This window comes from Heptranchias perlo, chromosome 21 (genome assembly GCF_035084215.1).
Source record: "Heptranchias perlo isolate sHepPer1 chromosome 21, sHepPer1.hap1, whole genome shotgun sequence".
Taxonomy (NCBI): Eukaryota; Metazoa; Chordata; class Chondrichthyes; order Hexanchiformes; family Hexanchidae; genus Heptranchias; species Heptranchias perlo.
The window spans coordinates 43,707,920-43,735,545 of NC_090345.1; the positions used below are offsets into that span (position 1 = coordinate 43,707,920).

Here is a 27,626-nt window from a genome sequence, read left to right on the forward strand (position 1 = left end):
TCAATTTCCCAAGGACACTTAAAAATTCTATGATGTATAAAATATTTCAGCTTCAATGCAACTGTGGCTGAACAATTCGTACTGGCAGGATATTTGACCAGGGTGGGTGGAGGGACATCACAGCTGAGCCTGTGGCTTCAGCTAACTCAAGGACGTTGAGCTGAATTGTAACAGTTCCACTGCCACCCTGGCTGAGATTAATTAACTCAGCACAGACCGGGGATCGAACCGTGGCCTTTCTGGTCTATGTGTTCAGTATCAGGTCAGGTGATGTTTTAACTCAGTCAGTCACTGGAAGACTTACATCTATAAAGAAAAAACTTGCATTTATATAGTGCCTTTTACAACCTCAGAACATCCCAAAGTGCTTTATAGCCAATGAAGTACTTTTTGAAGTGTGGTCACTGTTGTAATGTAGGAAACGTGGTATCTGATTTGCGCACAGCGAGGTCCCACAAACAGCAATGAGATAATGAACAGATAATCTGTTTTTTAGTGATGTTGGTTGAGGGATAAATATTGGCCAGGACAACTCCTCTGCTCTTCTTCGAATAGTGCCATGGGGTTTTTTACGACCACCTGAGAGGGCAGACGGGACACCTCATCCGAAAGATGGCACCTCCGACAGTGCAGCATTCCCTCAGTACTGCACTGGGAGTGTCAGCCTGGATTACATGCTCAAATTCCTGGAGTGGGACTTGAACCCACAACCTTCAGAGTCAGAGGTGAGTGTGCTACCACTGAGCGACAGCTGACACCATAAGTAGTTTACAAAAGAAGACCGCTGACTTAGGCCCAATGTTACCTTTCCAGAAGCGTTGGGAGATGCATTTTTCTGAAGCAAGAGGTTGGCTACCTCCATTTTCCCGTACTTTGCAGCTACGTGGAGCGGAGTGAACCCTTTCTGTAATTAGACAATGTAGTGGTATCAAATATATGACCATTTCTTCAGGTACAACTCTTCTGCATGCTGTCAGGTCAGGTATTTGTACAGTGAGCCCTCAGATGATTGAAAAAGGTGCAGTTCTTACCACAAACTTTAGCAAAACAAACATGGGAACATAAGTAGGCCATTCAGCCCTTCGAGCCTGCTCTGTCATTCAGTTAGATCATGGCTGATCGGTACCTTATCTCCATATCCCTTGATACCCTTATCTAATAAAAATCTACTGTTCTCAGTCTTGACATTTCTATTGACCTTCAGCATCCACAGCCTTTTGGGGGAAGAGAGTTGTAGATTTCCATATGGATATGGATATCGTTAATGGGGAAAACACTCTTGCAAATAGGCTTTGTACCTAATAGAGAGGGCCAAATTAAATTAACCAAATGGTGCAGTGGATTCCTGTGGTTTAGTTATTGAGCATGTAAAGATTAGTTTAGTAACCAAGGGGTCGAGTTTCAACTCGTTTATGTTAATAATATCAGCACAAAAGATGGTGGAATTTTAAACCAAGTGAGTCATGCCCAAAACCACTAATGTTCGTGTTTTCCACAACCAGCTACGCTGGTTCAAGACTCAGTTCACCCGAATCAGGCCCCGCCCACAAAACTGGCCACGCCCCCAGGTCGACATTGCGAGATTCCACCAATTGCGCTGGTTCAGGAAGGCTCTTCAAATTGTACTTATTCTCTTCGGCGCACAGGCACTTTTAAAAGTTTTTTCATAGCTAAAAATATTTAATTTACTAAGAACTGATTAGTGTACTCCAATAAACTATTCAATGGTTCAATATAGTTTTTTTTTAAAAGTCATTTTCAGTGATTTTAAATTAGGCTATTCACAGGCAGAGGAGAACTGGACACCTTAATAATACAGCAATAATAACTTGCATCAGGTTAAATACTCTTAGATACATCAAGGAATACTTTTTAATAGAAAGAAAAACTGATTATGTTCTATTGCGCTGGTTCATGGGACGATTTTATGTTTATGATTATGCAAATTAATTTTAGTGGGAACTTGAACTGTAACCTAACCAGCACAAATTCAAGCACATTTTGGGTGCAATTTTCTGACTGCACCCTCAGTGAAAACTCTACCGCCATGTATTCAGCTGCCATACCTTGGTATTCACAGAAAGTGAAGCCCCCTGTTCCAGTAGAACTGAGGCCACATCCTCATGACCCTCCCGAGCTGAGATGTGCAATGGTGTGTAGCCAGAGGTGGTGGCTGCATCTGGAGACGCCCCGTGCTGCAACAACTGCTGCACAATGTCAGCCTTTCCCAGGCGAGACGCAATATGCAACGGAGTTTGGTCATCCTGCGTGTGGTAAAGAAAGTCAGAAGGCTACTTAAAACACGGTCCAACTGCAAGGGAAAGGCACAATCGCTAGACAAAACAATGGTTGTGTGGAGATCTGGGTTAAGGCAAGCTTTGAACTACCTGACATAGTAGCAGCAATGGATATAAAATGGATACCATGTGTGGTGTTTGTCCAGAGATAATGGGTTAGAAATCAGTCCTGGCTTGTAGCGCACAACAGGCGATAGTGAATCAGCAGCCCCGTTTTACATTCTGTTGGACTTTCATTGACTTCAATCAAAAAGAAAATCGTGTGGTGTAAAACGGGCTGCCGATTCGCTATCATCCAAGCCAAATTTCTACCCCAATTTCTCTCCTATTCCCAGCTCCCCGCTATCCTTTCGTTTCTAGGAGAGGATTCAGGCTCTACTGTAAGCATTGCTCCTTAGCAACCAAAAAGAGACTTGCTCAGTGGCATATGACGACCTTCCACATCCAGGCAGACCGAGGTCCTGTACCCGAGGTCTTGGGCTTAGGACAGTTAGAATCCACCTTCTGGGGATAGTCCGGCTGGCATTCAAACTGAGGTTTCCAGCACAGAACTCTGCTGCTACTAGGCTGCCCCATTTGGGATTTGTTTCATATGTGAAACCAACAGCAAAACGTAAGGGTGGAAAACCAGAGGTCACTGTCATACAACAGTGTCAGTTACAGAAAGAAAGAATCTGCACCGATACAGCGCCTTTCATGACCTCAGGACATCCCAAAGTGCTTTACTACCAATTTGGAAGTGTGGTCATTGTTGTAATGCAGGAAATGCGGCAGCCAATTTTGCGCACAACAAGCTCCCACAAACAGCAATGTAATAAATGACCAGATCATCTGTGTTTTAGTGATAGTGGTTGAAAATAAACCACACCTCCTGGATTAAACCACACCTTCTGGATTAAACCACACCTCCTGGATTATCCTCCCCGCCAGTACAGTTACCCCCTCGAAATATGCTCCCAGATGCCTCTGCTCTTTGGAAGTTCCTTTAGGGTGCCTCATACCATTTCTCTCCCACTATGGATATTAGATTAACAGGCCTATAGTCACCAGCTTCCTGCCTTACTCCTTTTTTTGAATATTGGAACTACATTTGTTAACCGACAGCTGTCAAAAGGCAGGAAAGTGTAATTAGGTTTGTTCACTCGTGGAATAGTCCATTTCATAGGCAACTATGTTCTGAGGCCTGTTGAATCAGCCTCCAAATTCACTTAGAACTGGAATATTTAAATGGGGAATCGTCCCTTTTGAATAGCGATTTGAGGAGCACTGGGGCAAAGTACAGGTAAAACTGCAGTGGTGACACTTTGACACTACAGTAGCACAATCTGCATAAAATAATGCCACGGCAACACTCGTACAATACATATAGCAGAAGTTACACAAATCTCTACTGGGCCTTTCTTTCTCTCCCTGAAACAGTGAAGATTCCACTTTGACCGAAAGGCTAACTCATTTCCCGGCCTTGCTGAAGTATGATGCTTTGACGTTCATTTTTTTTTTACCTTGGCTTTGGCCTCCACCTGAGCTCCGTTCTGAACCAGATGACGGACTACATCTGCTTGTCCCGCCCTGGCAGCCATGTGTAGTGCTGTTTCTCCTCTCTGAAACACAGCAGGTGTGGAGCACGGGTTATAAATCAAAACAGATCGATGCCATTCGTACAATCTAGAGTAAATGAGCGTGAGGCTCCACTCGCGGACTCGGACTCTTGCTCAGCGGAGTGTGGATGGGGCAGGAGGGCGGGGGCAGCATTTGCGAGTTGTGGTGCTCCCGATTTTCCGTGCCCAATTCTCCAACCCGTGCCCTGATTGAGCAAGACCGGCCCCCCCACCTCCCCCCCCAAGCCTGGTGCAGGTCCCACAAGATGGATGCACAGACAGGGCCCGCATTTTTATACTGCTAAATCATCCAATCCCACCACAAGCAAGATTTGACTAATCAACCTTACCGTTTTTATCATTGTGTGTTCCCGGTCCACCATCGCCTCAATTTAAAATTTCTCACCATTGTCTTCAAATCCCTCCATGGCCTCGCCCCTCACTGTCCTTTAGGGAAGGAAACCTACCGTCCTTACCCGGTCTAGCCTAAACGTGACTCCAGTCCCACACCGACGTGGTTGACACTTAACTGCCCTCTGAAGTTAGCCCAGCAAGCCATTCAGTTGTATCAAACTGCTTGACAGCATCGTGGGGAGTACCTTCACCACACGGACTGCAGCGGTTCAAGAGAAAGGCCCACTATCACCTTCTCAAGGGGTAACTAAGAACGGACAATAAATGCCGGCCTCGCCAGCAACACCCACATCCTGAGAATCAAATTTTTTTTTAAAACCCAGCCGAACACCATTCCCTCCCTACGTTCATCATATTGATTCAGACAACAGATGTTCTAGGTCATAAGTGTGGTTGCAAATTCCTGTGGCTATTTTTTAAAACCCTGTTGTTTTGAAGCCCAAACAACAGACTTTCTGTTGAAAATGGTCTGTGATTTCCATCACTTGTACAAACCAACAGCAGTACGGAAACACGTCCAAATCGGAGGGTCTCCCATAGTAAGCATCGGAGGGAGATTGCGATTAATGTACAAATGCTGAATTTGTGAGGAGTTCACAATCGCTGAATAACATTCTGGGAAGTAGGTCGTTCTGAACAGGATCTGACGGCAGTGCTGGGGGAAGGAGGTGTTATGGGCTAAATACTAGGAAAACTTTGCTGTTAATTTGGTTATTGGTGCACAGAACATGGAGTCGTGCTGTTACACTGCAGGACCTGGTTTGACACCTGTACCAGTTTTTAGAATGGGCAGCACTGGACTGTGTTCAGTGAAGACAAGTGAGGAGCTGTGCTCAGACTTCTCCCCATACTGAAGAGTGCACTGTCCTCCTGTCAGTTCTTTTATCAACATTGAAACCGTAAAGACGATCCGGAGCAGCACGCCTGGGAGCCACTTAAGACTTTAATTTCAAAGTTTAAAAAGCTGACTTTGTATGGATTGTAGTTATACTGTAGATGGTGTGAGACAAGCTCCATGAGGCGCTCTCACATCACTTCCCAACGAATAGTTCTGTGCCCTGATTGGCTGCTTCGAACTGCAGTTACATGGCAGATTCTGTGTGGGTGCAACATGAAAATCAGATTAAATCGACCCGCAGGGCTCGCCATTTTGTTATTTGCAAATAATCAAATAACAAACTAGCAGCAGATGGAGCTGCAGAATAACTATAGCGTTGAGCAACACTCTTGGGTACCAGCACACGGACAGTATCCGCAGAGATTTGACAAGAGTCTCAAGAGATTAAATACTGGGATCCTCATCTCAGTTCCCCTTTTGAAAAATTCTGCTGGTTAGCCAACACATTAGCTGGCCATAAAAACAGAAAATGCTGGAAATACTCAGCAAGTCAGGCAGCATCTGTGGAGAAAGAAACAGAGTTAACGTTTCAGGTCGATGACCCTTCATCAGAATGGGTCAGAACAGGGTCTGACGAAGGGTCATCGACCTGAAACGTTAACTGTGTTCCTTTCTCCACAGATGCTGCCTAACTTGCTGAGTATTTCCAGCATTTTCTGTTTTTATTTCAGATTGCCAGCATCCGCAGTATTTTGCTTTTGACATTGGCTGGCCAGCTCTTCACGTCAGTCCCTTTAAGAAGTATGAAGTTGCATTTATATAGCACCATTCATGACCTCAGGATGTCCCAAAGCATGAAGTACTTTTTAAGTGCAATCACTGTTAAAACGTAAGAAAAGCGGCAGCCAATTTGCGCACAGCAAGCTCCTACAAACAGCAATAAGATAAATGACTAGATCATCTGTTTTAGTAATGTTGGTTGAGGTATAAATGTTGGCCAGGACACTGGGGAGAACTCCCTTGCTCTTTTTTTGACCAGTGCTGTGGGATCTTTTAGGTCCACCTGAGAGATAAGACAGGGCTTCAATTTAACGTCTCATCCGTATGTAATGGGCCTCTTTTTTAATATGTTGCGTATCAGTAAAACAAGTGGTTGACTCGTTTTAAGTTTGTTGCCCCACAACAGGGTCATAATACCACAGGGTAAATTTTTGCAAACTCTGCTCCTGGCACGGAGTCTGGCTCAATGGAACTGCAGATCGGAGAAGCGCACAGAGAGTTTAATTTCAAGGACTGGAAATTCAGGAGTGGCAAGCGACCATCCACACCCGATTCTCTGATCCGCATTGCCGTCACGCAGGGCTTTGAGACTTTGAAAATTTTCCCTTGGCGCTTTTGTCCGAGATGCTTTCGTTATTTTAGTCTCTCTGAATCTGTAGTTTGGGCATGGCATAAACAACATAGCTCGACTTGATCAGTGGTTCACTCGCATTCTCACTAAAGATACATTCCCTTGCAAATCCCACTGTTCAATCTGACCTCACCAGCAGTCTATGTGGAACCTAGTGATAGCACCGTAAATCAGGGAACTTTCTTTCTGCATTGGAATATTTTATCTTCAAGGTGCAATTGGTATTAAAAACAATTCCCAAGAGTAATCTGATGGTTGCTTAGTGACAGAATTCAATAAGGCACTTTAAAAGGCAAGAGCTATGGACACCAGAGTGAGAGAGTGAACTTCCTCATTTTCTCTACATCTTGTAAACTGAATTTTCTTAGATAGAAAATTATTCTGATGGGAAGTTATCCTGACTTGGCGAACTAATTTTTCTTCTTTATTCTGACATCCACTTTCTCTGAATATATAACATCCGTGCACGGGGTTTCCAACATTGAAATCGAAGGGGCGCCGCGTTCGGTGGAGGGTTTCACTACATTGGTCACACAATCAGCCCCGGCTCTGACCCACACACCCACCCGGCGACTGAAGCCTCGGAAAATTTACCTTTAAAATGTTCCCTCAGAAAAGGAAACATTCTGGTACTTTTTGTTTTGTGGCTGGATAGTCTTCAAATTAGAAAAGAAACTGTTGTCTAATTTGTAACGGTCTAAAGTGACAGTCTGTGATACAAGCCCTGAAGTATTTACAACTGATCTTATTCCTTCCTCAATCATGAATAATATTTTTGTTTGGAATGTTTTAGGAACATAGGAACTGCTGGACAGAAAAAGACCAAGGTCCATCTGGTTCACCTTCTACCATCCTGGTTGTCCCATGATACAACGATAATGGAGTTGTTGACTAATCATAGCAATCAATCCCCATCGATTAGTCTACAACAGACCAGATATGACAGGAGGGGTTGTACTTCAGTCCAGGTTGATAATGTAGTTATTTCTCTTTGGATTTGCACAACATGATTAAACATTTATCCACTTAGTTCTACTCATAGTGTACAAAGCTTCCTCTCTGAGTGTACATTTAATATGCAAAGTAGCTTGCTCTTAAATACCTTTAGCCATCCCTGGTTTTAGAAATGGACAAAGTGCTCCCTTACCACGTTTGTTGTATTTGGTGATGCTCCGCGTTGCATTAACTGTGTCACAATATTTGCATGTCCCATGAATGCAGCAACATGAATAGGTGTTAGGCCCGACTGCAAAGAATAAGGTGGATCACACTCACATCACAGAGAATATACTGCTCAGCAAGATTTGACAGCCTCTTTGCTAAACAGGTAGTACAGCAATAGACACACACACACACACACACACACTAATAAATGCACACACACATTAACAGACATTAATGCACACATATTAATGCGCACACACCCATATATCAATACGCACACGTGCACAAACACGCATTAATACACACACATTAATAAATGCATACATTAATGCACACACACATTAATAAATACACACACATTAATGCACACACACCCATACACACACACCAGTACACACTTGCATACAAACACACAAAGACACCAATACACACATGCATACAAACACACAAAGACACCAATACACACATGCATACAAACACACAAAGACACCAATACACACATACAAATGCGCAATACATGCACAAACACACACTTGCACAATCACATCAATACACAAGCATAAACACATCAAGACACAAAAATACACACACACATAAAACACACACATCAAAACCCACTCGCACATGAACATGTTGCTGTTACCTCAGTAACTGCCTGAATTGACGCTCCATACTTCAACAAAAGATCCATTACTTTAATCCTGTTTTTCTTGCATGCGATATGAAGTGGGGTGAAACCATTCTGCAACACAAATTCAACATTTATTAAATATTCAATACATTGCAACTGTTATTTTGCAATTGCTCATTTCAAGATGAAAATCCTTTCCCTCTTTTATCAAAAGTTTTTGTTCCTAACGCTGGTTTTGGCTGCACCACAGTGCAGCAAAGGAAGACCAAGAGGAATGAAGTGAGTTACTTTTACACAAAGTACAATCTCTCCATTGGTGCCAATGGCCTACATTCCACACCATTACAAACAGAACTCAGAGCCATCGTAAGACATTCAAATTAATGGGGCACTTCAGGCTTATTATTATTTTTTAGAACTTGTATAGTCTTTATGATCCTTTTCACTCCTTTGATACATACCTACGATACTCCTTTCATCTTATAGCCGCGTGACCCCAAGCACTCAATCTCCCACTAACCGTGGTATGTGACAAACTAGCACACTTGCCCCCTTGTATTGTGATAACATTGAATCTTTCTGTATTCCTAAAGGTGTCATTTACCTACTTGTCCACCACTCCTTTTCAGGCTGCTCTCCGCCCCTTTTATTTGTTTAAAAATCTGAGTATTGAAATGGTGAAAACAGAAACCTCATTGTTATATAGTTGAGATCTCTATCCCTTGAAGCTTGCTTAAAAGAGGGTATCATTAATACCACGTTTATTTTTAAACTCCTTAATAAAATGTTCGTATTTGTAGGGCTCATCCATGGAGACATTTGGCCTTCCATTTCAGTCTGTAAAATCAAAACAAACTTCTATTGTATATTATTAGGTTATATAAATGCAAGTAGTAGTTGTTTATTGATGTAGGGAATCTGCTGCTCATTACTGATGTTGTCGTAATTGATCTATTTAGTGACCTATTGCAGGTTCTGCTCCTTTTCTTTCTCCCACTCTGAAGTACAAGCAAGGTCTCCATATTAGAACCATTTTGTAATCTAGTCAATGGCTTGTAATGTTTCCTTATAGCAACTCAAAATGTTAAGGCTGCAAGGGGCTTAAAAATACTGACCAATCCCCCCCTCACCTGTCTACAGTAAAAACACGGGACCTTTGTGACTCTGCACCCAATGGCCCTTGGAAAAAGGGCAATAGATTTGTAAAAATTCTTCAACTAGTCATCAACCCGTTGCTGTTTGCCAGTAGTTGGTGTAATGCCCATTAATTGCCACTAGTTGTCCTCAGCGCTCCCTGCTAATGCATTTGCTACACTGCAGCAACGTTGAGTGCAAAGTGGTTTCCATAGTAATGCTTTCTTTTTATACCTTGCAGAAATGTCCTGAAATGAACTTCTGCTTAAAATGATATGGCAAACAGAAACCAAATGCTGAGAGGTCTTCTCAGTAAGAAAGAACTTGTATTTATCTGGCACCTCTCAAACCCTGAGGATATCTCAAAGTGCTTCACAGCCAATTAATTACTTTCGAAGTGTAATCGCTGTTGTTTTGTAGGTAAATGCAGCACCCAATTTGTACACAGCAAGGTCCCACAAACAGCAATGATTTAAATGAGCTGATATTGGTTGAGAGATAAATGTTAGCCAGGAGGCCTCCCCTGCTCTGTGAATAGTGCCATGAGATCTTTTACATTTACCTGAACAGGTAGATTGAGCCTCAGTTTAATGCACTGCCTGAAAGGGTGATGGGAAAAGATTCAATAGTAACTTTCAAAAGGGGAATTGGATATATACTTGAAAAAGAAAAAATTCCCAGGGCTGTGGGGAAAGAGCAGGGGGAGTGGGACTAATTGGACAGCTCTTTCAAAGAGCCAGCACAGGCAGGATGGGCCGAATGGCCTCCTTCTATACTATAAAATTATATGGTAATAGTTTTCGAAGTACAGAAGAAACCTCCTCTCGACAATAACAGGAGGTGAAGCAGTTCAGGAGTTAGGCCGGCAGATACTCACCAGTGCTTTGGCGTTTGGGTTAGCTTTCTTTTCCAGCAGTACCTTGGCGACCTTGTAATGGCCACAGTGAGCGGCAACATGCAGCGCCGTCAGGTAGTCATTGGTCACGTCATCGACTGGCACGTCATGGTGGAGGAGCAGCTTCACGGAATTCAGATGATCTCCTTGCGTTGCCATGTGCAGAGGGGACAAACCATTCTGATGGAGCACAAATAGACAGTGAACTCAGAGACACTTGCCCACTGCTTGGTTTATCAAAGACCCAGGGGTCACAGGCTCAAAGGTCAAATCTCATTCAGAAGAACTTGTGACGACAGTCTACCCTTGATAATTCAAAGTCACTTACTGCATGAAAAATGTGAAATATCCAATCATTTTAAGTAGACTTACATAGAATTTAAAGCACAGAAACAGGCCATTGGGCTCAGCCCTTCTATACCAGTGTTTATGCTCCACAGGAACCACCTCCCGCCCAACTTCATCTCACCCTAACACCAAATCCTTCTATTCCTTTCTCCCTCATGTGTTTATCCAGCTTCCCCTTAAATACATCTATGCTGTTCGCCTCAACTACTCCTTGTGGTAGCAAGTTCCACATTCTAACCACTCTCTGGGTAAAGAAGTTTCTCCTGAATTCCCTATTGGATTTATTAGTGACTATCTTATATTTATGGCCCCTAGTTTTGGTCTCCCCCGCAAGTGGAAACATCTTCTCCATGTCTACCCTATCAAACCCTTTCATAATTTTAAAGACCTCTATTAGGTCACCCCTCAGCCTTCACTTTTCTAGAGAAAAGAGCGAGTCTTTCCTGATAGTTATAACCTCTCAGTTCTGGTATTATCCTTGCAAATCTTTTTCGCACCTTCCCCAGTGCCTCTAGATCCTTTTTGTAATATGGAGACCACAACTGTGCACAGTACTCTCTATATAACTAACATAACTGCTCTGCTTTTCAATTTTATTCTTCTAGAAATGAATCCCGGTGTGTCACTACTTTTAGTGATTTGTGTATCTGTACCCCTGGATCCCTTTGCTCCTCTACCCCATTTAGACTCTTAGCAACGATAATAACTCAGTGCTAAAGAAAATTGAATTATCAGGTAATTTGAATTAAGAATAGACTATGTAAATTAAAACCATTACAAAGTATTAAGGCAGTGACTAAATCCAGATAGGGATGAACAGACGAGTTCTCCCGCTGAATTCGACATTAAATTTTTCCTGACACTGAAAGGAAACGCGATCCCCGGCCCCACACTGAATTTTACGCAGCGCAAGCATTAATATGCAGGAGGCACACACCCTCACTTCACAGAAACCCAAGATTCACATCAAAGCAGAAGCAATTAAAATTAAGAAAGGGATGGAGCCCACACACAAAATAATCAACTGTACCAAACAGGACACAGAAATCCTCTCTTATCTTTCTTCCTTCCTACTTTTCTCCACCCATTCTCTCTCCTGCCTTAATGCATGTGTCGTCTCCTTGCTGGGAGTCAGTCCTACAGGGACTGTGTGCCCTCTGTTACTTCCCCCAAGTTCATGGATGAACCTTGACAGTGAGTGTCGGCAGGTTATTCAACCACTGACTGGGTCACTTCAACCAAACCCGTCCAGTGGGAATGGGGAGGGTTCGGGTCGGACTCCATTTTATACAACACGCTCGATCGGGCGGGGCATGAAACAGGCACCACACACACACACACACACACACACACACACACATTCACCAGGCAGTGCCTTGAGATTAGCAGAGACAGAGAGGCCTGGGGGTATATGTGCACAAATCTTTGAAGGTGGCTGGACAGGTTGAGAAAGCGATTAAAAAAGCATATGGGATCCTGGGCTTTGTTAATAGAGGCATAGAGTACAAAAGCAAGGAAGTCATGATGAACCTTTATAAGACACTGGTTCGGCCACAGCTGGACTATTGTGTCCAATTCTGGGCACCGCACGTTAGGAAGGATGTGAAGGCTTTTGAGAGGGTGCTGAAAAGATTTACTAGAATGGTTCCAGGGATGAGGGACTTCAGTTACGTGGAGAGACTGGAGAAGCTGGGGTTGTTCCCCTTAGAGCAGAGAAAGTTGAGAGCAGATTTGACACAAGTGTTCAAAATCATGAAGGATTTAGATAAAGTAAATAAAGAGAAACTGTTCCCATTGGCGGAAGGGTCGAAAACCAGAAGACACAGATTTAAGGTGATTGGTAAAAGAACCAGAGGCGACATAAGGAATAACTTTTTTCACAGCGAGTAGTTATGACCTGGAATGCGCTGCCTGAAAGGGTGGTGGAAGCAGATTCAATCGTGGCTTTCAAAAAGGAATTGGATAAATACTTGGCCGGAAAAAATTTGCAGGGCTACGGAGAAAGAGCGAGGGAATGGGACTAACTGGATTGCTCTTACAAAGAGCTGGCAGGGGCTTGATGGGCCGAAATGCCTCCTTCTGTGCTGTAACCATTCCATGATTCTAGTAGGAAGCAGGATCTCTATGAATTTTCCCCTCACTAACCCCAAGGACCCTGAGATCAATTGCAGTGCCCCTATTGCCAACGGCTAAGGTCAGCTGATCACACAGGATCGAATGACTAGGTAACCCTAATCGACAAGCGCCAGTCACTTAGCATATGAGGTACCACAGAACATCTCCAGATCAAATGCGGAGGGATATATCCTCAAACACCAGGCATGACTACACAACAAACTACAACTGAAAATAAGGACTGGGCACAAATCCAAAAGATGCATGTAATCAAACTATTAGTATTTGAGAACGTAAAATTAAATGGAAGCACAGTTCGAGAGAGACTCCGAATATCAATATTCCTTTTAAAGTCAAACTGTTACTGTTTTTTTTACAGCATGAGGCCTTGAATCTGGTACATTACAGGGATCAGGATCCAGGTCAATGGTGGCACTGTTTCTTGGGCTTTTCCTTGGAAGTTTCTCTCAGCCTGCCAACAGGGAGGTTGATGGACTTCCATCGTTGGTTCGAGCAATATTACCATGGGTTTCTGGCCTAAAAGTGAGAGTGTGCTTGTTGGCTATGGAAGGCTTCGCAATCAGAATGGAATCAGATTCCTTCTGGTCAGAGTGCATCATCTATAAAATCACACATATGGACCATGCAGTCTAAAGGTAGCCTTAACCATATCCAGCACTAATGCTTTTAATTTATTCTATTCCAGGTGAGGTCGCAACCTTCATACTGGATGACATCGAGTAAAGCGACTGTTTCAATATGTGACTTCAAGCCAATAAAGCCTGCTAATTTGTTTCAAATCCATTGAAGAATTACATACTTTTGTTTTGGAAAGAATCGGGGCTCCTCGATCGAGCAACATTTCCACCACCTGCTCGTGCCCACTCCTTGCTGCACAGTGTAGAGGGGTCAGGCCATCCTAGGACAAGAATTACAGCATTACTGTCAAGTTTTGTACCAGCACTTTGTGGTAAAATCTGCTTTAACTGCCATCTTACATTACTGATTATTGTGAACAATTTTACAACACCAAGTTATAGTCCAACAAATTTATTTTAAATTCCACAAGCTTTCGGAGGCTTCCTCCTTCGTCAGGTGAACGGTGTGGAAAGTGACTAAACTTCAATAGTATTTCATTGGCTGTAAAGTAATCTGGGACGTCCTGAGGTCGTGAAAGGTGCTATATAAATGCAAAGAAATCAGAATGTCTGTCTGTGTGTGTGTGTCTGTCCGTCTGCCTGTGTCTTTCTGTGTGTGTCTGTCTATCTGTGTGTGTCTGTCTATCTGTGTGTGTCTGTCTATCTGTGTGTGTCTGTCTATCTGTGTGTGTCTGTCTATCTGTGTGTGTCTGTCTATCTGTGTGTGTCTGTCTGCCAGTGATTTTCCGAGTATTGCACGTCCTGATGTCGCTATCTCAGAGGAACACATTAGATCATCAGTGACAATTAAAAGTTACTTCCAGCAATTCTGGAATGTTGAAAGTAGCATTATTTTGAAGTGTAGTCACTGTTGTAATGTGGGGAAAGGAAGACAATTTGCACACAAGGTCCCACAAACAGCACTGAGATAAATGAATAGTTAACCTGCTTTTGTTGGTGCTGCTTGAGAAATAAATATTGGTCAGAACTCCCCTGCTCTTCTTCAAAATAGTGCCATGGGATCTTTTACATCCACCTGAGGGGCCATGGTTTAACGTCCCATCTGAAAGACAACACCTCCGAAAGTGCAGCGTCCCCTCAGTACTGCACTGAAGTGCCTGCCTCGATTGTGTGAAGTCATAACCTTCTGAGTCAGAGGCAAGAGCACTGCCACTGAGCCAAGGCTGACACTTTTGTTAGTTCTGCAGTGCTCACTGCTGCCAATCCCACCGACATACTGATGACTTAAGAACCTGTCATTCAGTAAGTGTAACATGAAGTAAACGTGTACTTTGCTGGATCAGTATAACCTGATGTGCAGGGGTGCACCAAGGGAATTCTCGATTGGCACATCCACGGTGAAAACTGACACTTCATTCTAATATCGAATTACAGGATCACCGACTATTTCTGAAATGGGCCGTTCATGATGTGCTTGCTGTCGGCACTGACATGGGAGCTGCTCAAAGGGATAGTCCATGTCCCATCATCCAAAACATGTGACCAGAAAGTGGGAAGAGAGAGAGACTCTCATGGGAACGTGGTGAAGAAGAACTACTTACATTTATACAGCGTCTTTCACACTCTCAGGACGTCCCAAAGCTCTTTACAGCCAATGAAGTACTTTTGAAGTTTAGTTACTGTTTAATGTAGGAAACGCGGCAGCCAATTTGCGCACAGCAAGATCCCACAAACAGCAATGTGATAATGACCAGATAATCTATTTTAATGATGTTGGTTGAGGGATACTGACTAGGACACCGGGGAGAACTCCCCTGCTCTTCTTCGAATAGTGCCATGGAATCTTTAATGTCCATCTGAGGGGGCAGACAGGGCCTCGATTTAAAACCTCATCCAAAAGATGGCACCTCCGACATTGCAGCACTCCCTCAGTACTGCACTAGGAGTGTCAGCCTGGATTATGTGCTCAAGTCTCTGGAGTGGGACTTGAACTCAAATCCTTTTGACTCAGAGGCGAGAGTGTTACCTACTGAGCTACAGCTGACACTTGAGCACTGGGGAATGAATGTTATGCACACAACTTTTCAACCACTGAATATCAGAAAGAATATCCAACATTCAGGCACTGTCAGAGCTGCTTTTATACTGTTCATGAGCATTGGGCATTTAAAAGTCTGTTCCTCTTGTTTAAATCCCTTGATCACCTCACCCCTCCCTATCCCTGTAACCTCCTCCAGCCCTACAACCCTCCGAAAACTTTGCGCTCCTCCAATTCTGGCCCCTTGTGCATCCCCGATTTCCTTTCCTCCACCACTGGCGGCCATGCCTTCAGCTGTTTAGGCCCTGAACACTGGAATTCCCTCCCTAAACCTCTCCGCCTCTCTCTCCTCCTTTAAGATGCTCTTTAAAACCTACCTCTTCGACCAACCTGTCCTAATATCTCCTTACGTGGCTTGGTGTCGCTTTTTGTTTGATAAGGCTCCTGTGGAGCGCCTTGGGACGTTTCACTACGTTGAAGGCATTATATAAAAGTAAGTTGTTGTTATGTTGGGCAGGAATACAGGTACTGCCAACTGCACTCCAGAATATAAAGGATACAAACTCTGTGTCTCCAGTATTGGCCAGGAACCAACCTTTCCCTGGGTCCGAAGAGGGTCTGTGGGAAACAAAGGAAACGGGCACCTCCTTTCTACTGATTTTCTAAAAGGCCCCATGTCACTGCGGAAACTAGTAAATTAAAAAGGGGACAGTGATCCTGGAGGAACGCAGGTCCCCATATCAGCAATATACGATCACCGCCGGCACATCAGTGGTCAGTTACTGGGACTCATTGGGAGACTCTCCGCTGGCACAGATCAGTGGTCAGTCACTGGGACTCATTGGGAGACTCTCCGCCGGCACAGATCAGTGGTCAGTCACTGGGACTCATTGGGAGACTCTCCGCCGGCACAGATCGGTGGTCAGTCACTGGGATTCACCACCCCCGGTACAGATCAGTGGTCAGTCACTGGGACTCATTGGGAGACTCTCCGCCGGCACAGATCGGTGGTCAGTCACTGGGATTCACCACCCCTGGTACAGATCAGTGGTCAGTCACTGGGACTCACCGGGGGACTCTCCGCCGGCTCAGATTGGTGGTCAGTCACTGGGAGACTCACAGCCGGCACAGATCGGTGGTCAGTCATTGGGGCTTACTGAGGTACTCACCGCCAGCACAGATCGGTGGTCAGTCACTGGGACTCACTGGGATTCACCCCCCGGCACAGATCGGTGGTTAGTCATTGGGATTCACTGGGAGACTCTCCGCTGGCACAGATCGGTGGTTAGTCACTGGGATTCACTGGGATTCACCCCCCGGCACAGATCGGTGGTTAGTCATTGGGATTCAATGGGAGACTCTCCGCTGGCACAGATCGGTGGTTAGTCACTGGGATTCACTGTGAGACTCTCTGCCGGCACAGATCGGTGGTTAGTCATTGGGATTCACTGTGAGACTCATTGCCGGCACAGATCGGTGGTTAGTCACTGGGATTCACTGTGAGACTCATTGCCGGCACAGATCGGTGGTTAGTCACTGGGATTCACCGCCGGAACGTGGGGATTTTCAAGAAAATTGTCGAAGTGGAACAAATGAATTTTATGCAGGTTCACAGCTCGCTTGTCTTTGTGTTTTTTTAGAAGTGCATCCGCTGCTTTCGGTCGGGATTGGGTTGTGGAAACCGCCATTTGCTGCTGCAGACTTACCCTAGTCTTGGCTTCAATTTGAGATCCTCGGTCCAGCAGCAACTTCACCATGTTGGCATTCCCTCTCTTCGAGGCCACATGCAGTGGAGTGATATCATTCTGAGGAGAACACCAAACTTTCAATCAGTATGACGTGGACATGTAATAGAGTGACCTTTAGCAGAAATGCAGCAACTCCCATCACACCTCACGTTGGGAAAGTGTCTTATTATTTTACAGGGTTCAGTCCGGTCAGAATTCATAAGCTTCTTGCAAATCTACAGATCAGTCATTTTCCATTAATATCAACCAATCTTGCGTACAACAAAAAAAAAAGCTCAGTTAAATGTTACTGACAGTTCCTTGTTCATTGCTCTGATTTCCTGGAGCAAAAGTGTATTAATTAGCAATATCCATGTAGTTACAATGAGCTTTCAACTTACTCGTACAAGTGTGGATGCAACAGCAAGCAAACCAGTAAACTTATCCACTATAATGAAGTTAATTAAAGTGCTGCAGTCATTCACCTTCATTGCAGCTTTGGCTGTCGGACAGAGACAGACTCCTGGTGCAGGGCCTTGCTCACCGAGAGTGTGAATTGGACAATCGGAGGGCAGTGGCCGATTAGTGACAAATCTTGGTTTTCTGGCGATCTCTGCGCCCAATTCCCATACCCGCATTACCGTACTAGGAAATCAGGCCTTCATAAACGGGCGCACCAACATTCACTGACTGCTTGTTTCACATTAGTTATTTGGATTGTTTTCTTCCAGCTCTCTGTGAGTCTGTTTTGCCCGGAGCTGGGTGTTCTCCCCTCCTCCCTTCCCATGACCGTCACATTCTGCGCTGAGCTGGATTGGACGTCAGGCTGCTCAAACCTTCCCCCTCAACTTTCTACGAACATAGGAACAGGAAAAGGCCATTCAGCCCCTCGAGTCTGTTCCGCCATTCAATTAGATCATGGCTGATCTGAATCTTAACTCCAATTACCCGCCTTGGTTCCATATCCCTTAATACTCTTGGCTAACAAAAATCTATCAATCTCAGTTTTGAAATTTTCAATTGACCCCCGCCTCAAAAGATTTTTTTTGGGGTAAGAGAGTTCCAGATTTCCACTACCCTTTGTGTGAAGAAGTCATTTCTGACATCACCCCTCAATGGCCTAGCTCTAATTTTAAGGCAATGCCCCCTATTCCTGGACTCTCCCACCAGAGAAAATAGTTTCTCTCTATCTACCCTATCAATTCCTTTAATCATCTTAAACACCTCAATTAGATCACCCCTTAATCTTCTATACTCAAGGGAATACAAGCCAAGCTTAAGCAACCTGTCCTCATGATTTAATCCTTCTCCCCTCTCCTGACGGCATTGGCTGCGTGCTGGCCTGTGGCTCGACGATCAGCAGCAGTCCCTCCCATACCTTGAGCTAATGGCTATTCTTTATGTGCAAGCTCTAACTACGAGTGCCAACAGACTATTCGACAGCTGGACCCTTCACAGCTGAATTTGATATGTGCGCACATTTCCACCGGATTGTGATTGGGAGTGGGGAATCTGAGCTGATTTTTTCCATTCCCTAGCTTAGGGGTACTGAGGCCAATTGTAGTCCCTCCCACTGCCACCTTGAACACCATTTACATTGCCTGAGCTCTGCCTGGCTGGGACTAGAACAGCCGTACCAGGGGGGTGCTGGATTTAGACATGGGCAGAGCCATCTCCCAACACTGGAAAACTTAAACGTTCAGAGTGTGGGAAGCGGAGAATCCCTCTGCTCTAAACATTTAAACTGAGGTTGAATGGGTTTTCAAAGATGTCCAAGGGTACAACAGAACGCCTGAGCACTCTGACCCAGGTCTGACATTGCATTGGATTCACACTCCATGTAGTGTCAAACCAAAGTGGCGTTAGACTATCACCTTCAGGGAGTCTCCACTCTGCTTCAATCCAGAGGTCAGACTCTGACCCCCAATTTACATCCCAGTTAAGGTCAGGCCGTGACCCCCCAATTTACATCCCAGTTAAGGTCAGGCCGTGACCCCCAATTTACATCCCAGTTAAGATCAGTCCGTGACCCCCAAATTTACATCCCAGTTAAGGTCAGACCGTGACCCCCAATTTACATCCCAGTTAAGTGTAAACTTGTAGTGTAAATACACCCTAAGCCACTAGAATTCCAAAGTCGTAGATCAGGTCAAGCACCAGATGGTCAAATATAAAAGTGTTTGAATACTGGATTTCAATGCCAATTTGGTGAACTTTGGCTTGTTTTCATTTAGTGGCATGTGCAAAAACGTAAGACCATCAGAAATAGGAGCAGGAGTACGGCTATATGGCTCCTTGCGCCTGCTCCGCCATTCAATCAGATCATGGCTGATCTTCAACCTCAACTCCACTTTCCCGCCTGATCCCCATATCCCTTGATTCCCTTAGTGTTCAAATATCCATCGATCTCAGTCTTGAATATACTCAACGACTGAGCAACCACAGCCCCCTGGGGTAGAGAATTCCAAAGATTCACAAACCTCTGAGTGAAGAAATCTTTCCTCATCTCAGTCCTAAATGGCCGACCCCTTATCTCGAGACTACAACCCCTAGTTCTAGACTCTCCAGCCAGGGGAAATGGCCTCTCAGCATCTACCCTGTCAAGCCCTCTAAGAATTTTATACGTTTGAATGAGATCACGTCTCATTCTTCTAAACTCCAGAGAATATAGGCCCATTCTACTCAATCTCTCCTCATAGGACAACTCTCTCATCTCAGGAATCAATCTAGTCAACCTTTGTTGCACCTCCTTCTAAGGCAAGTATAATTCTCCTTAGGTAAGGAGACCAAAACTATACACAGTACTTCAGGTGTGGTCTCACCAGAGCCCTATATAATTGCAGCAAGACCTCCTTACTCTTATAATCCAGCCTCCTTGCAATAAAGGCTAATATACCATTTGCCTTCCTAATTGCTTGCTGTACCTGTATGTTAACATAGGAACATAAGAACAGGAGTAGGCCATTCAGTCCCTCGTGCCTGCTCTGCCATTTGATAAGATCATGGCTGATCTGTGATCTAACTCCATATACCTGCCTTTGGCCCATATCCCTTAATAACTTTCTGTGACTCATGTACAAGGACACCCAAATCCCTCTGACTACCAAAATTTCTTAGTCTCTCACATTTTAAAAAATATTCTGCTTTTCTATTCTTCCTACCAAAGTGGATAATTTCACATTTCCCCACATTATATACCATCTGCCACCTTCTTGCCCATTCACTTAACCAACCTGTCTATATCCCTTTGCAGCCTCTTTGCGTCCTCCTCACAGCTTACTTTCTCACCTAGCATTGTATCGTCAGCAAACGTGAATACATTACACTCAGTCCCCTCATCTAAGTTATGGAATACAGGAGCTACAATGGGGAATTATTCTGAGAACAGTACAAAGAAAATAATTGAATGGCAGAGCAGGTTCGAGGGGCTGAATGGCCTCCTCCTGTTCCTTAAGTTCCAATGAAAGACTCTCAGTTATCATTTCTTCATAGTGTCACTGAATAAAGTGAAAAATCAGAACTTGGCCACAGAGTTTGGGATTGTATCATTAACAATTCCGCCAGCGTACTGTCAAGGAAGGTTTCCAGCAAACATATGTAAAGCTCATGACAGAAAGTGCCAGTGGAGGGAGACGCAGAAGGATAATGCAAATCTGACAGCAGAGCTGCTGAGGCCTTCTGGGAGCAGCCTGGGGCCCTGTGGAAGCCCATTAGAAAATGGACTGATGAGAACAAACGATAAACATGTACTTTTATTTGAAGTGATGTTTGTTTCCTCCACAGTCACCTTGGCCTCCTGAGACAAGCACGGCCTGTAGCCAAGAGGGAGGGTGGCAAAATTATCTCCAGGCCTGTGTCACTCTTGAGCTCACCACGTGGTGTATTGGTGCTTTGGGATGATTCTTGTTCCAGCTGGCCTCTGTGCAGTGGTGCCACAGTTGAGACGGGCAACTCAGTGGCACAGGGATATCAAATCTGTGGCCCTCTCCCCTCCGTGGCCTGGGCGCCACATGTTAGTGATCCAGCCACTGCAGTGCTGTGCCAATCTTGTACCATTTCACTTTAATTATTTGAGTCTTTCCAATCTTTGTAAAGATATAATCCAGAGAATGCAAGTTCAAATCGCACCATTTGAATTCAGTTTTTAAAAAAAATTTGGAAATAAAAAGTTCAAAGCAGCAAAAGTGACCATGAAGCTGTTGGATTGTTGGTAAAAACCCAACTGGTTCACTAATGCCCTTTAGGGAAGGAAGCCTGCCATCCTTACCTGGTCTGGCTAATACATGATTCCAGTCCCACACCAATGTGGTCGACTTAAACTGCCACTCAGTTGTATCAAAAACGCTACTAGCAGTTCATGAGGTCGGCCCATCACCATCTTCTCAGGGCAACTAAGGATGGGCAATAAATGCCAGCCCTGCCAGTGACGCCCACATCCCGAGAATTAATTTAAAAACTACATGGGTTTATGCTCTTCTTAAACAATTATGGATCAGATTCCCACACCCAGCCAGCTGCACTGCCATCCACCATCTCTGGGTTAGCAGAAATGGCAATAGCAAGCACATGGTCTGTAGCACAGTACTGCATACTGCCTGAGCTGTGGTGTTAGGGACAAGCATACATGTGCAGCTACACTCCTCCTGCTCAAACATGATTAGATTGTGGCCCTGCAGGTCAGATGGACAATTAACCTATTTCTTTTAGTGACTAATTTAATTGTACACATTCAACTAGCACTTTGTGGTTGGAGAATGGCAGTACGATCGATTCAACCAACTCGTGGAATATATTTCCTTTAAAGCAGCGTTGCCAGTGACTTTTAGAGCAGGATTAGACCTGATGCCATTTCTGCTGCAGGAAGTGTGGTGCACATCAGACTTGTGCAACGTGAGTTTTGCAAAATATTTAAACATCCGTGTATTATTAAAAATCTTGCATAGGAACATAGGAATTGCTAGATGAGAAAAGACCAAGGGCCATCTAGTTCACCTTCTACATGGTAAGTCCCATGATACAACGATAATAGAGTTGTTGATTAATTATAGTAATCAATCTCTATTAATTAGAATACAACAGACCCAGACATGAGGTGAGGAAAACCCCCAGTAGTGGAGAGCTTTGGGAACCATAGGTTCAAAGTCATCTGTTCCTCCCAAGCATGCTACACTTACCATATGTCATGTCTCAAATTACTCATATACTGTATTTCAAAATGTTATTTTATGAAAGAAATCTATCAAATTTTCATTTGAACAGGGCACACAGTTCTTGTCCACAAGCTTTACTTCTTGTTGCCACAATTTTTGTCTCGCTTTTTTGTCACCATTTCCCATTGTAAATTGCTATGTCAACATTTCCCATTCAATTTTGCCATATCAATAGTCACAGGGTAGTGGCAGGCTCTGGCCACTAGGTGGCTCTACAGAGTGCTTTTCTGAAGTCTTTCTCCCAATTCTGTTGCCATTTTGTATGTAAAAAAATGTTCATCAACTGGCAGTGGAAAATACTAGAGTCATTGTACTGGTGCTTCAAAAAATTAATGGCACAAATGACATCACTTCACGGAGGATCTCTTTTACATTAAATGCCACTAAAACTCAAGTTATAACGAACATCATTTCCATGCTTGTCTTGTTACCTTTTCATTTGAGTCGTGCAGGGGGAAAATACCAAGGAAGCACAGGAGAAATAAATACAAGAGTGTAATCGGAAAAAGTCAAATCACAATCAGGGAGCGCTGGAATCTTACCCTAGCTGTGAAATCTACGGCAGCACCCCGATTCAGCAACAAAGTTGCTACGTTTATATTTCCGTAGTGAGCAGCTATATGGAGCGGAGTGAAGCCACTCTGAAAGAAAGAAAAGATTTTGAGCATTCATTTTCATTTGGCGTTGTGCACACCCACCTCAAAGGCACTCAATTTAACCATTCGGACCAAAGGCTTTTCAGCGGTCGCTGGTTAGTCGAGGCTCCGCATTTAACCTCAGTGCAATGCGTCAATGAAACAACACTGCGATGCCACATCCACCGCCACACCACTTCACTCCAAGCTAGTTGGCTTTCTATTTCTACCTGTGCTTCACTTCAAGTTCAATCATTCAGTCATCTCCAAAACTCAAAGCTAAGGAGGTCCGCAGTGCTGGGATGTAGCGAGCACTGAGGCCGAACCTGGAGTTGCCACACTTCTGTGTGGTTTCATCCCATTCACTTTCAGAAGCAATGACCTCCTCGAGTACCTTGCAGATCTCCCATCCCCACAGGAGGTTTTGTGTGTCACTGATGATCGCTGGAGACATCGCCACAGGGGAAATTTGCACAGAGTGAATGATTTGGGATTTCTGATTGTGTGCAGTCTTTGTTTGTGATGTAGGTTTAACAGGTCCTCTGATAACCCCTGACAGTAACAGTATATAGAGAGAGAAGTACACTGAACTGTGTGTGCATGTATGAATATCTCTCTCTCATGTGCACATACACATACACACAGTTCAGTGTACTCCTCACTCTAGGCATCTCGCACCAAAAAAAAGTCGTTATAGAAAATTCCATCCCCAAACTAAGTTGTAGAGCTTAACTGATAATTTTGTTAAATTCCACACACTGGAATTCTGAAAGGGAATCTCCCTGAATCCCAGCAAGATCCAGCGTTTACATGGTGGTGTTTTATGAAGATCTTACATTCATGGATTCAGTTGTATTGCTCCCTTTGCATTTACATGTGTTTGTATCCCAAAGAAGCCGGCGTTTCATGAATGTTTTTTTAAAAATCCAATCTATCCTCCCAAATTTTCATCAGTGAACTGATTTGCAAATGGCCATTTTCACAAATTTAACCCACCAGAACCTTGAAGTCAATGGTCATGACAAGGGGGAGAGATGTAGAACAGGCGGCTGAATCAACATCACCCAAAGTTAAAATTACCTCCAATAACCCTAAACTCCATCTGTCACTACATCAGGCCGACACCTGGCTTCATCTAGGTTAACCTAAAGAATTCGACTGGAAACTTAACTCTGCATGAGGTTTGTGCTAAATCCATTCTCCAGAGATTGACCCGCCTCCCTCGCCTTTACAAAGGCGTAAATCCCCCACATTTACTTCAACCCCTTGGCTCAACATGGCCATGCCGGGGCCTTCAAAGAAAGTGCGGCCATCTTACCGTACTTTGGGAACTATTTGAAGGGAAGACAAAATATTGCATTATTAAGTACGTGCAAATTGAAATATTACCTGCAATATAAGTCGTCGTATCAAGAATTTTTGAAGCTTGGCAAACATAGATAGTGACTTTTACAGCAGTGGAATTGTGTACCATGAATTATATAATGTGCATAAACCAGGGAGTGTGACTCAATCGTTGAATTTTATAGTAAAAGTCAAACAACACACTTAAGTGCATCACTTGTATGTGGGTGCAAGTGTGCTTAAAGGATACACGTCATCCCACTGGAGACATGGGCTGTTGGCACAATGCGACAAGGAGCCCAGAGGTGCAGAGGCTGCTTCCTGTTCAATGGTGTCACCTGCTGCGGCGATCAGCGCAATACAGAACCGGCAGCTGAGGTGTTAGCCTGGTCTGCGGGACACTGTGACAGAGACATCGACAAGTCTGGATTATTCACAATTGTGATTTCCTGTCTCGCCAGCCGCAAGTATGGGATGACACGCACCCTTTAAGGGAGAGGCAAAGAGTACAGGGTGAAGATCCAAGTGACTTGTGCATAACCATGCTGGGTCAGAAGTTTCTGTGGATGCTGAACTGACAAGTGCTCGGATCGATAAAATGAACCTTTCCTTTCTCAGAAACCACGCCATTTCCGACACAAATCGTCTTTAAGAATCCGATGCATTTGAATGCAGTCACACTTGGCAGGTAGCTCACCTCCACCATTGTACAGTGTTAGACAGGGCTCATTATCTCACAATTGAGTGCTTAAGAACATGCAACTAATAATTCGGGCCCCACACTTCTGGAGTCCTGGAGGAACTAGATGCATTTGCAAAAATGTTCAGCAAGCTTCATAGCCATGCTTACTGTGGGAAAAAAAGATACTGTGTTTAAGAGATGTGTGTGTTTTTTTAAGGCTCTAAAAACCCCTCTTTGCTGACACTTGCAGGGTAAGTGTCATGCAGCAGCCTGAGAAGTCAATCCTGGATGCACACCCGATCAGGGCTGTCTGCAGTTCTCAGCGTACATATTACATCGTAACTCTAGCAAGGTCCAGTTGGCTCTTCCGAGTATGGTTGAGCTTGCGTTCCGATCAAAATAAGTTAGAGATGGGAAGTTAGCCATTTTCGCCAACTTTCGAAACATCAAAAGAAAAAAAGAAAAAAAAAAGCAAATATTCTGTGCCTAAAACTCCCTGGTCCAACTGCAGAAAGCCCTGCGATTTGATCTATTTCTCCAGACTTGGACATGCCACGTTATTGAAAGCCGTTAATTCTTTAAATAAAAAATGAAAGCATAGCCAGAAAAAAAGAGAGATGAAGCAGCAGCAGCACGAAGATATGAGTGACGTGGCATATAATATATATACCTCTGTGGTCCTATTCACCATCATCTACGATAGCACATTGGGCAGAGAAGAGAAGGAAAGAAAAATGAACGATTAGTTCACCGACGGGTGACGTGAATGCACGTAGCCCTGTGATGACGAATGACAAGAAAGCAGTGATCCAAGCAAAATGGGAAATAGAGACGGCAACAAAACAAAGGAAGGAGGGGGGAAAAAAAGAGACTGAACAGGAAGGGACTGAAGAGGAAAAGATTCCTTGCACACCGACTTTACATTACCTGAAATATTCTCTCGTTAAATGAAAATATTTGAACACAAGAAAAAAAACAATCACAGACATTCCTGTAAAACAAAGAGTATGAATACGTTTTTTTTTTAAACCTCAGGGTGGGGTTGCCAACTCTGGTTGGAAGTATTCCTGGAGGTTTCGTCACATGACCTCCTGCCTCCAATCACCCCGCCCCCACCATTGGTCACCCAGCACGTCCATCCTCACAGTGCCCCACCTTCCCACAGCCAATTGGGAAACAAACAGACTCTTCATTACCCGATTGGATGATTATGGACTTTCAGTCAAACAATCTTTCCACCCCCCGCCTCCAATATTTTTATAACTAATAAGTGAAAATATTCAAAGAATTTTTTTTTAAAGCATTGTTTTTTTTTATTGCCCCTATCATTTTTCTCCTGCGTTTCTCGCAGCAGTGTCCTGGAGATTAATCTTCAATTCCTGGAGACTCCAGGTCAATCCTGGAGGGTTGGCAACCCTACCACAGGGGCCAGACGATCAGAAAACAAATGAATAAAAAAAAAACGCCCAGGTTTTTGTTACCGTTTTGCTCCCTCCTCATAACATGCTTCTCCACTTGACAACGGGTTAGAGAGCGGACCGCATGTTACAGCGAAGCGCCCGAAAGGCGAGCGAGGCCTACCTTGGACTCCACATCGGCGTTGTGGTCGTTCTGCAGGAGCAGAGCCGCCGCTTTGGTGTCGTCCTTGCGGGCGGCGATGTGCAGGGCCGGCAGGCGGACTTTCCCCTTCGTGTCGTTCTCCAGCAGCAGCGACACCACCTGGTCGTGACCTTGCTGCAGCGCGACTGCCAGCGGCGTAAACCCGTCCTGCCGGGGAGAAAGAAGCGGTGACAATTAAGCCCATGGCACCATTGGCACGTAGGCCTCCCCTTTACCCAGAGAGGGGTGAGAATGTGGAACCCGCTGCCACATGGAGTAAGGGTTGTGGCGAATAACGTAGACGCCTTTAAGGGGAGAAGTACATGCGGGAGATAGGAATATCATAGCATCATAGAATAGAAGGATATGCTGATAGGGTGAGATGAAGAGGAGTGGAAGGAGCTCATGTGGAGCACAAATGTGGGCTGAATGGCCTGTTTCTGTGCTGTAAATTCTATGTAATTCTATGTAACTCGTTCAGCAGCACTGCTTTGGCTCAGCTTCGTAATGATGCAGGAGCATTCAACCCCTTTTCTTTCCTTTCTGGGCCACACAAGAGCCTTGGATCCCACATTCCAACGTTCAAATCAATGATCCTGTTTATTTCCATTGTATTATTGGGGCTAATCGGATAGCTGTTTCAAAGAGCCGGCACAGACACGATGGGCCAAATGGCCTCCTTCTGTGCTGGATGATTCAATAATCTTAAGTCAGCTTGTTGATAATAACAGATTTTAAGTGTTCAGGGTTTGGGGTTTAATTCACAATGAGGCAACAGAACAGCCTTTTCCATGCTATAATATTCAAACAGATAAGGAATACAGGCACAATAGAACCCACTTCATTGGACTTCAAGGGCCAGCTTGCCAGACGGGCATGCTCAAGCCAGCCGTGGATCCCAACCTGCACTTTGGACACCCCGATGTAAAGAAATGGAAAAGCTATGG

The 27,626-nt window shown here is 44.3% G+C and overlaps 1 protein-coding gene and 1 long non-coding RNA gene across 4 annotated transcripts in view; one reads left to right on the forward strand and one right to left on the reverse strand.

Annotated features, from left to right (window-relative positions):
• ank3b (ankyrin 3b) overlaps nt 1-27,626 on the reverse strand; it is a 467,733-nt gene that overhangs the window by 135,419 nt on the left and 304,688 nt on the right. For all 3 annotated transcript variants that reach the window (XM_068002597.1, XM_068002595.1, XM_068002596.1), the window contains exons 6-15: nt 26,662-26,847; nt 22,962-23,060; nt 17,189-17,287; nt 13,666-13,764; nt 10,365-10,562; nt 8,366-8,464; nt 7,706-7,804; nt 3,800-3,898; nt 2,067-2,264; nt 806-904 (exon numbers count right to left, since the gene is read on the reverse strand). In XM_068002597.1, coding sequence (XP_067858698.1) covers nt 806-904; nt 2,067-2,264; nt 3,800-3,898; nt 7,706-7,804; nt 8,366-8,464; nt 10,365-10,562; nt 13,666-13,764; nt 17,189-17,287; nt 22,962-23,060; nt 26,662-26,847 — 1,275 coding nt within the window. The remainder of the gene's footprint in view (nt 1-805; nt 905-2,066; nt 2,265-3,799; nt 3,899-7,705; nt 7,805-8,365; nt 8,465-10,364; nt 10,563-13,665; nt 13,765-17,188; nt 17,288-22,961; nt 23,061-26,661; nt 26,848-27,626) is intronic.
• Nucleotides 546-13,788, forward strand: LOC137340199 (uncharacterized). The gene is made up of 3 exons (XR_010966737.1): nt 546-725; nt 7,352-7,526; nt 13,552-13,788. It is a non-coding gene; the product is annotated as an uncharacterized lncRNA (long non-coding RNA).